The sequence below is a fragment of the Aptenodytes forsteri genome, unplaced genomic scaffold (assembly GCF_000699145.1).
Source record: "Aptenodytes forsteri isolate BGI_AS27 unplaced genomic scaffold, ASM69914v1 Scaffold151, whole genome shotgun sequence".
Taxonomy (NCBI): Eukaryota; Metazoa; Chordata; class Aves; order Sphenisciformes; family Spheniscidae; genus Aptenodytes; species Aptenodytes forsteri.
In genome coordinates, this window is record NW_008795939.1 from 3,186,236 (window position 1) to 3,197,004 (window position 10,769).

At 38.4% G+C, this 10,769-nt stretch overlaps 1 protein-coding gene across 1 annotated transcript in view; it reads right to left on the reverse strand.

The window, feature by feature from the left end:
• APBA1 (amyloid beta precursor protein binding family A member 1) overlaps positions 1-10,769 on the reverse strand; it is a 39,246-nt gene that overhangs the window by 23,755 nt on the left and 4,722 nt on the right. Inside the window, exon 2 of the mRNA XM_009285265.2 lies at positions 1,802-1,903. Coding sequence (XP_009283540.1) covers positions 1,802-1,903 — 102 coding nt within the window. The remainder of the gene's footprint in view (positions 1-1,801; positions 1,904-10,769) is intronic.

Consider the following 10,769-nt stretch of genomic DNA (forward strand, 5'->3'; position numbering starts at 1 on the left):
AGGAAAAATTTCTTTACTGAAAGAGTGGTGAAACATTGGAAGAAGCTGCCCAAGGAAGTGGCTGAGTCCCCATCCCTGGAGGTATTTAAAAGACGTGTAGATGAGGCACTTAGGGACATGGTTTAGTGGGCATGGTGGTGTTGGGTTGACAGTTGGACTCAATGATCTTAGAGGTCTTTTCCAACCTTAATGATTCTATGATTGCAAAAACTCACACACAAAATTTTTTTGTTCATTACCCAGGTTGAAAGACATTCTACTAAGACCACAGGAATAGTAAAGTAACAGGTAAAGTTACCAATAGGAGGAAACCTACACCTTTTAATTTTACATACCCATGAATAATGAAGTATCAAGGTCATTAATGTTTCATTATTTTTGTCAATCTCGCTGCCACCTAGTATTATAAAATTTGTATTTTAAAAAAAGGTTTTACTAAGACCTAAAAGTCATTCCCCAAAATTATGAGGCTGCTTTATCACTGTTGTTCTGGCATTGGAAGTACTAAAGCAGGCATTATTGCTCATCTGAGGGAAACAAACAGCCTGATACATCCTACTGTGAAACCTGGTTTACCACCTCTGACACTACGTGTGAGCACATGCTAAAAACTGAAATGAGTAGTGTCTTGTTTGTTTTCTTCCTTTGTGTAAGTTTATTGGTATCTGAAAACTGCTAAAAGTTAAGATATATATGAAGTGACAAAACCTGTCCTGACGAAAGCTAAAGGCTTTAACAAGCTAACAATATAGCAGATGAAAATTTAATGGCACAATCTATTGTTGAAGGCTTTAGCACATGAGAAATTATGAGTTTCTTAAGTCTTTTGAAACCTTTCATTATTTTCTAAATGCAAATACAGACATGTTATAAGCTTTTTTATCCCTTGATAATAACAAAAGAAAAAAAGAAAGAATAGATTACTGATTAGTGTTTCAATTTTAATAAGTATTTCCAGTTATAGTAGATCAGGTTTTTTCATTGTGGAAGATAACTCATGCATTGCTATCAGTAACAATATGGTATCTCGTTAAACTACAGATTCTAGATTTTTTTGAAGTTTAAAAAACAAAAAGCATATAAACCAAATATTTGCAGATTTTTCTGTTTACAGAGCCAGCCATTTTACACTAATCGAAATACTTGTTATGCCAAATTATTTTCTTTTCACACTGCGAGAAGTTCTACTTACAGTTCTCATTTGTGTTGGTGGAACTACTGCAGTGTAAAAAGCTGCCAGGTGAGGGGAAAAAAAAAAGTAAAAAAAAAAAAGTAAGTATTTAGCTTTATTTTGAGAAGCCTGGAGTCAGGAACTGAATTCTGACTGTGAATCACTGGCAGGTCAGTTTCTACAATGACAAAATATTAAGCAGCATAAATTACTACCTAATTAATTTTATTTAAGCAAGCCTTTTCATCTGGCTGAGAAACATTCTTTTCTTTGCAGGAAGACATTCTGCATGGAGAAAAGAAAAGGGCTTCTTCCTTTTCCCTCTAATACAGAGCTGATGTTGGCTCTCTAATACAGAGCTGATCAACACTTCCCAGCCTGTTAAATGAATTTAGTGGCAGCTGAGCACAGAGTCAGAAATTATATGATAAACAGTCTCAAGTATGTTAGAAATTCAGTCAGCCAGCCTGGCAAGCATAAGGGAAAGGAGCTACAAATCAGCTTTTAAAGTCAAGTCTGTTGCAATTTTGGAAAAAGAGAAGGGACTGCACAGGTACAAGGGGTCAAGGAAAGTAAAAAGGCATAAGCAGCATGAACAAGACTGTGGCTTTTAAAAAGATTTCACTCTACCTCTTTATTAGCGGAGGCCTCTGCTGTACTGCAGACATCCTGGTGATGTTGCCTACTTGACGATTCAGCACCCCGAGGTGAAGAGGAATCTGGAGATGGAGACTAGACATGGCAAGAAAATTAAATAATAATCTGAGTGACCAATGTAGAAATTGTTCTTTCATATTTTCCTCTAACTTGGCAGGGGAAAGAAGAGATGAGAGGGGGAAAGAAAAAAAGAAAAAACAAGACAAACACTTTTAAAATGTTGTAACCCTTGCTTTTTATCTTAATGATCACATATCAGTATCTCAGTGGACTTATTCTGAACAGCTAAATCTTTTTAAAAACACCTGTGTTTATTTGTCAGTAATGTATGAAATGAAGCAGTTGGAAAATAAAAAGCTGTACTCAGTGGCAAGCAACACTCAGCCAAAAAGTGTGTCATAAAACTGCACAGTGAATGGAGGATCATATTAGGTCAACTACTTACTGTCAGCATTCAACTAAGCTGCAGTTACAGGACTTTCAGTTGCACAAGTACATGCCTATTGCATGCAGGCTAATGACTGTGAGCTTACTGAAGGCTGCAGGCAATGCAGACCGATGTCCTAAGCTCTGACATTCTAGGAAAGAAAAGACAAAGTCACTAAGAAGTAAGCTGCGATGGGAGACAAGTGAATTGACCATGACCAGAACACAGGGATTCAGCTAAAGATTACTTAGTTGTCAAATTGGAGAGAGTTAAGAAAAGACTGCAATTTCCCCATAAGCACACATGCTCCCAGGTATAATTAACCTGAAGTGCTAAACTAATCTAATCTGAGCAGAGGTAGGCTGTAGTGGTTGTCCATAAATGTTATTCCATCATCTTAAAAAAAAAAACTTTTATAAACTGTACAGAGTAATACTAATGTATTCAAGGACTTATGAATATATTCAAGGACTACTCAATACGAGTGTAATCAAGAACTATGATTCCTCATCCTAGATACAGAGCAAACTTGGAAAATATTTCACAGTTTCATCTTAGTATTATACATGCTCTCTAGATCAGATTTCCTCATTTTTCTCCCTTCACCGTAAACAATTCAGTGGAGAAACTGTCTCTCCAATCATGTCCTAGTCATTGATGATCATCAAGAAGGTCATAGCAGAAAACCAAAGGGAACAGCATAGAAAAGCAGTATCATGGAACATCTAGATCTATGTGATCCGTCAGCAAGTATCTTGGTAAAGAAAAGAACGCTTTGGGAAGGGATACTCTAATCATAGGCAATTCCTAATGAATGCTGGTGACACTAAAAAGCTGTAGCGAGGTATCTGAAGTCCAGAGCAGGGGGGGCTGGTATGGGGATATGACACAAGATCACAGAGTGTGGAATTAATGAAGATGACCAAAATGAAAGAGAGTATAAAGCTTCAGCCCAGCAGGCATTTTTAAAGGCAGATCTTATGGAGATACCTCCATAACACGCCAGTGCACATGCCAAAATGTGAATCCTCAAAGGAAGGTTTAGCCTTTATCTGTGCAAGCTGGGTGTTTAGCCCAGCAGTCCTGGCATTCTACACTCTCCTTTGACATAGGAAGTTTGGCCCTAGCTTTGCCAGCTCAACAGTTCATCACTGATGGCAAAACAGTCAAATACTACTCTTCTAGTTTCATCAAAAATTGCATGACATGGCTTTTCTCTAAGTCAATGAGTCATACCAGAAAAGGGCTACACTTCCAGTGCTCTGAGCTGGCAGCAGCTCTAATCTAGGAGTGCCCTCCTGCTATGCCTCCACTCCAGTTCTTTGAAACTGAACATTGAGTTCTATGCAATAGGGGGGAAAAAAAAAAAAAAAAAAAAAAATCTAAGTTTTGCAAGCTTAGCTTCACAGATATGGAACAAAACAAGAAAATAAAATTCCCTTCTCCTCTTTCTCTTTACCCTCAATCCTTTAGAAGGTCTATCTTGGCTAATTACTAAATATTAGAATTATAGTTAACTAATAAAGGCTTCCAAAGAGTTAAGAAGCAATTCCTTTTACAGATATCTCCAGGGTAAAAGAGCAGTCCTTGCATCTCCCTATATTTTGAATTACAACTGCAGGGCAAAAAGGAGATGCAGCTGTTAAACTATCCCTAGAACACTGGCATGTGCTTGTGCCGTCAGACTGAAGGATTGCTCATTGCACCTCCAGCATTCATACAGGGGCTGCAGAAGAGATACAGGCTCCCCTGACTTGCTCTGTAACTACCCGAGTTACAGTGCCACAGTGACTCAACCACACAAATGGCAACTCCTATTTACTTAAGGAAGCATCCTTATAGTGCTCACATTCCCAGTAGTTACACAGTATTTCTGTATTAGGATTAAATATAAAAGATGCACAATATTATTAACCTAATAATGGCATCGGGATATTGTAGGATTGAGCTTTAAATAGTAAACAAAGAAAAAAAGTAAAGCATATCATATTTTAGCATTAAATGTTTCCACAGAAAAAAAGTTCATTAAAATGCCTGAAAGTTCTCATATTCACAGACTAAAGTGATAACAATAAATGATTTCATTTAAACCAGCTGGTTGCTGACATTAAGAAATTTTGCACCATTTAAAATATATTAACAGTTACTCCAGTAGCACTACAAATACTTTTACTCAGCTATTTTCATCTACAAAGTATCAGAATTAAGCAACCATCAAAATGATCATACAGCTTTCCACATGCTGTTTGAATGTCTGCTCCAATTTTTTTTGGGAAAAAACCCCAAAACCAAAACTACCAAACCCAAATATCAAACATCCTATAAAGTTTGCTACATGACATGAGAGCCGTCCCCAAAAACATTTGTACAAAAAAGTTCAGTGTTTGAAGAATAATCACTCAGTTCTCTTCTGCATCAAAATGCATTTTTGTAAGTACCATATACAATACACAAGGGAAGAATGCAGTCACAGCAATAACAAGACATATTTTCATATATCATAGCGGATAGACAACTTGCATAGCTGCTCAAAATACTACAACTGAAGTCTAAAATAAATGCTGAGTGACTGCTTCGTTGTCTGTTAACAAAACAAGTTTTAGAAGCCTAACAAAAATGCTGTCAGAACAAACATAGTAAGTTCATGTGAAGCATGCTGTTATTACATAGAGAGGTCCATCAATGGAATAACAGCGTTTTCTTAAGTGCAGCAGAAAAAAGGTACTAGTTACCCCATCTCTCCTCTTGAAAATCTACTTACGTTTTTCTTACGATACTCAGCCTGGTACATCCAAAAATTCTCCATCTCAATTTTGGCGTCGTTTTACTCTAATGTGAAACCCACTCCACCTGAGAAACCTTCCGTGCTATTGTGCAGAGGGACTTAGTAACAGAACTTGTAACAGGAGAGGACTGTGTTGCATCATGCTGCATCTAACCTATCCAGGTCAACCCAGCTGGCTACCGAATAGCTCATGAGGACAAACTTATCTGCCACTGAAACATCTTCAAATAGAACCACCTGCTCTTGCTTTATAAAAGCAGTGTCGTTTTACCTGCTTTTAGCAGCAGCTTATCTGAAAAGAGTATAACCTAGTGGGTCACATCATCACATACAAGGCTGGGACAGAGGGGATGAAATCAACAAATACTTCAGCAACGCAAGATTCACTTAAACAAAAGGCCATTATTTATGACACTAATGTCCACCTACAGGCTTCTTGGCAGAGGAATAGCAAATATAGTCTTCTTATACATTAGTTCAGAGGAGACAACTGGATAAAGCAAGGCTTTTAAATTTATTTGATTTCAGTGATAGAAAGTCTTCTGAGAGGTACCCATACACATTAGGCAAAGGTCAAAGCACTATGAAATATTCAGGTCCAACATGCAAGTATAGTCAGATGCATAATTTCACAAGCACTGCCCAGTACAGCACAACTATGGCAGTAAATCTCTTAGGTTTTAGCACAACTATGTTGTGGCAGAATATCTACTGTGATTTGAACAGTTCAAATTCTACTCACTAAAACATAGACTGAGACCACCAATATATGTTCATAGCTTTTAGATGGCATAAAGTACCCATAAAGAATGGAGCTGAAAGCTAAATTTCCTTACAATATAACTAATCATCATTATTGGTTGTCTTTGTTTAAATTTGCTGTTAAAAATGTGGGTTGGAAAAATGGAGGGTGTGAAAAAATAAAACCAACTCAGAACTACTGTACACATACATGCATACTGTGGCACAGTCTATGCAATGTAATTTATAACTGTAACATAAGGATGAAACTTAAGTTTGTACTGTAGTTGTGGTGTAATTATAATTGTGGTGTAACTGCCTCTGCATATACCCAGTGCACTTACCCATCAGTTTGCTGGGTGGTCCAGGACCTGTCCCCTGCCAGTTTGTGCACAGACGATACAACAAGTTGACTTGAGACAAGGTAACTGACTGAACTGCTCACTTCAGAGCAAAGCATTTGACTAATTGCTGTAGGACCTCTCCACACAGGAATTTCAGGCAGCCTCAGAGATTCCCCCAGCAGGCTCCTCCTGTGCATATGACAAGTGAGAGGCACAATTCATCGCTTCAGGGTGCTAACTGCCATCCTGGGTAGGGACTCTGGCTGACCCAACAGCTCCCCCATGCAGTTTCTGCTGCAAAAATGACCAAACGGTACCTGGATAAGATACTTGCTGGTAGTCAACAGAAACTATTCCTGCAGATGCAGATATGGTCATATACGACAGTCTTATGTACACAGTTAACACAGGAGGTGTTTTGTATGTAGCTTAAGGTAAACTATAGCAATGGATCACACATGCTAGAGTGGTCATGTAGGACCACAGACAAGCTATATGTAAGGCCTGAGAACAAATGCAGTTTGGGGAGTCTCAGTTTGGGGAATCTCCCCCGATCCAGCTGATGATGCCCTGCAAGGACGGAGCCTCCTGCCACCTGCCACCATCTGGACAATGATTGACAATCCCACTTGAGAGATCTGACTGTCCACACATGTTACACTATGCAAAACCTCTGGATAAACTAGTTTTTTAAAAACAAACACACTGTCCATGAGTGTCTGCACAACACCACTGAGTTGTAATTCTTCAGTAAAATTCATTGAAGTTACAAAAATAGATTTTGACCTAAGCAATGACTGTGTACCTCTTTCAAAGTCTTTGAAGAAAGACCCCCCACCTGTTACTGTTATATTACTAAGTCTCAAATACAGAATAAAAATATACCTAAGAATACACAGAGGTTTAGATCTGACACAGAAAAGTCCGAGTGAGCAAACAATAAATGTAACTGAGCCTGTTAGGGCAAGATGGCCCTTTATTTTGCCCATTTCAAAGAGTCTCTTGGCCATGAGTCAGTAGCAGTAACCATGTAGTACCACAGTCACACTTTGTGAGCTGGTAACTTCTCTTTGAATAAAATCTTAGGCTGTACAGACTCTGACTGCCCGTCAGATCACACACACTTGCTATGTGGGTAGGGTCTGTCCAGCAGCACGCATGCTGGATGGAAGGCTGCCAGCGCAGCAGGGCTCCTGCAAGCTGGTTCAGTGCTGGCTGTTTCTCTCTCTCAAGTATGGACTTCCTTAGCTGGACTTTCACTTGAACTTGTAGTTCAAATGCAGCTTCAAGTGTCAGTCTGAAAAAATTAGTGTGGCTTCCTCCTGTGTTTTCAAAAGACTTTAACTGTAACAAGTGCCATTCTAGTTTTCAACAGCACAGAAAAATCACTTGAAATTGCTTTCATCTTTCAATAATTAAAAAACATAATAAAACAAACAAACCAAAAAATACTTGAGGGGTTATGTATCCAGTACTCACTGTAATTTAAAAGCCCGTAACTCAACTGGAGAGTGTCTTCAAGCAGACTAATTGATAAATTTAAGCCGCCTTCTGTGTGATGGTTGAATCAGCATAAAGCTTTCTCTCCTGGATATTAAAATGCTTTTTATTTGTTTGTTTTGTTTTTTTTAAATGATTTTTGGTTTGGGGCTTTTGGGGCCTTTTTTTTCTGTATAATTTTAAGACTGTGGTCTCGCATAGATGACAGAAAGATGACCTGTATTCTGTGTGCTCAACCAACAGTTTTAAAAGGTCTGCTCAGAAAAGAAAAAAATACCCTATCAACATAAACTCATCTTTATTTCATTTCTTTTCTTTCTCTTTTCCTCCCCCTTAGTTCATCTATTACTGAAACCTGCTTAATTATTTAAAACAGACTTCTCTATTGCCTTGTTAATAATACATTACTCCTGCTGTGGAAAAAGTGAAGCAAATTCATCTCCATGAAAACACTTCACTTCTGGAGTTATCAGAATTGAGAAAATCCTGCAACTGAGAACTCAAGAGGCTGAAATAAAATATACATAACCAAAAAGAACAGAGAAGCAAAACAATGCAGTCCAGTTCTGTTCTACCTGAAAGGCTTGTCTTCACGTCTGAGTTTCTACTTCACAAATCCAAACCACCCGTGTACGTGGTTTTACTTTACATTAGGGTTTATTCTAACATTGCACCACCTCAAGTGTTGCAGAGAAACAGAGACTGTGAACATTGATGAGAGGGCTTTGCAAAACTGAACTCTTGGCATGCACCAACAAACTATACCCTGCAGGTCAACAAAACTTGGCTTTCAGATCTATAATCCCATTGATAACTTAATGGACCTTAGAAAAAGGTCATGGATTCAGTTCCGAAATGCAGAATTTCTCCCTCCAAACCACTGTTTTCTCCTGATTATGGCAGAAGTTAAGCAGGCAGCCTGCTTCTCTTCTCTGGACATGAGAGGACAGAAATGCTTTTTAAATCCCAGCCAAAAAAAATCTACTTGAGCTTTTGTGCCTTTCAGTGCTTTTCCCAGTAGGTCTCTGTACTTCCACAACTAAGCAAGCCACTATTCTCAAAGCTCTATGACATTTTAAAGTTGCTTTTTTAGACCTTCCGTACAGCTTATACACCAGAATATTCAATTGTATTCTGAGATATCTACTACACAAAACTATTCCCTTTTCCACTTGAACAGTGGTTCAAGTGTGGTCGTGTTGGGTTGATGGTTGGACTCGATGATCTTAGAGGTCTTTTCCAACGTTAATGATTCTATGATTCTGTGATTCTAACATGCATTCATCCTTAAGTCCAGATCCATGCACTGCAGATGTCGTCTATTTAGACCTTTAAACACCACTATTCCTGTGCTTTGCTAGGCACATTCATAGCAGGTTTCTGGTGGAGAATCTGACAGAGAATGACGGGAAAGAGCTACCTAAATGGGATATGGGCCTTCCCTTCCAGTGAGGTAACTGTGCGCATCTAGAAGAACACCTTTTCCTAAAGGGTATCCTCCTCCACCACTCTCAGACACCTGTGTACCATAAGCTCCGTGCTGGTCTCCAGCTATGAACATTATTCAGTATGATGTGAACAGATTATCTCCCGTTTCGCACTCAGAAAACACAACCTAACTGCAGTTCCACAGTCTTTTCCACCATGTGTCAGTTTCCTGATGTCACATTTCTTGCAGTTGTGCAGCTCTAACTGCTATTGTATTTGAAAAAGATATCCTCATGTGGCCATATCCAAGTGATGGTCTGCTTTGGTTTAAAAAGTTTTCTGATAAACAGATTTTAGAAATATATGTCAACTGTTCATATCTCTCATGTGTGGAAAACTTCCAAAAAAATATTACTGCATTTATTCAAAGGACACTGAGAGAATTTTTCAGCTTTTATCAAATACACAAGTACAACACCTTCCCCACAAACTAGATGTCCAGATCGTCTCTTACTCAAGTGAAAGCATGTATCACTAAACCAGGGTGCACAAGGCACACGACAGCAAATACTCTCCATTGTTAAATATTAAGCAGGTACTTCGGTACACTATTTATTTATTCACAGAAGTCTGCTACCTGCCTCCTACATCACAGGACTAACAGAGTTTATTACAGTAGAATTGTCCATGGGCTGTGAGCAATTTTCTTTTTTCCTATACCTGCCAAACATTTATTTTGAGGAGACATACATAGGAATGACTGAAATTCCAGGTAGATTAAACTGTGAATAAACCTGGAAAGAGGGCATCTTAAAAACAAATGGATACAGCTATCTGTAGCTTTCTTACCGTCATAGTTATTGCATGACTTTCCGAACAGTCCCAAACTACACCCAGCTGCAGGCTAGCTGAACACTTCTGGATTGTTAGGTTCTCAAAATAGTCTCTGGACACTTGCAACTGCTATTCTACCAAACATTCTGCTGCGAATGTATCATCCAAATGCTCAGCACTGAGGAGTAACAGTTGCTTTCTTATGAAAAAAGGCAAAAGAGGTTGTTGTATTTAATGAGTCTCAACTCCAAATCATTCTTCTGATTCCCTGGCTTCATTGCTCTCTCGTGGAGAGCTCCTAGCTAAATAAAAAGTGACAGTTATTTGGATATAAAGAAGTCTTACCAGTTTCAATATCATGTGATCAACAACACAAAATGATTACAGGTATTTTCAAGTAAGTTCTATCTCTAAAAGCAAAATAGTTTTGTTAAAAAACAACATGGGGACAATTTGCAAAGTAGACCCACAAAATAACTGAAGGTAGTAAAAGCACCCCATTTGCATCACTTATCTGTAGCTCCTTGATACTTCTGGGGGAAGAAAAGGGCGTCTGCCTGAAGATGAAACACTCTCTTTATGTAATTCCTTCTTATTTCAAGGCCAATGTTACAAATCAGACTGAATAACATCTCTGGCATATACCGGTTACACTGAAAAGCTCCTATCTGAGACCCTGTTTCTTTCTCAAGGGAGACAGAAGAAAAATTTACATTTAGATGAATGGCCTTCAACTATATTTTTATTAGAATTGATCACTCATGGTCACTTAGACAACACAACCTAATTTTGCTCAATTTATTGCTAAGCAATTCTGGGAATCATAGAATCATAAAATCATTAAGGTTGGAAAAGACCTCTAAGATCATCGAGTCCAACTGT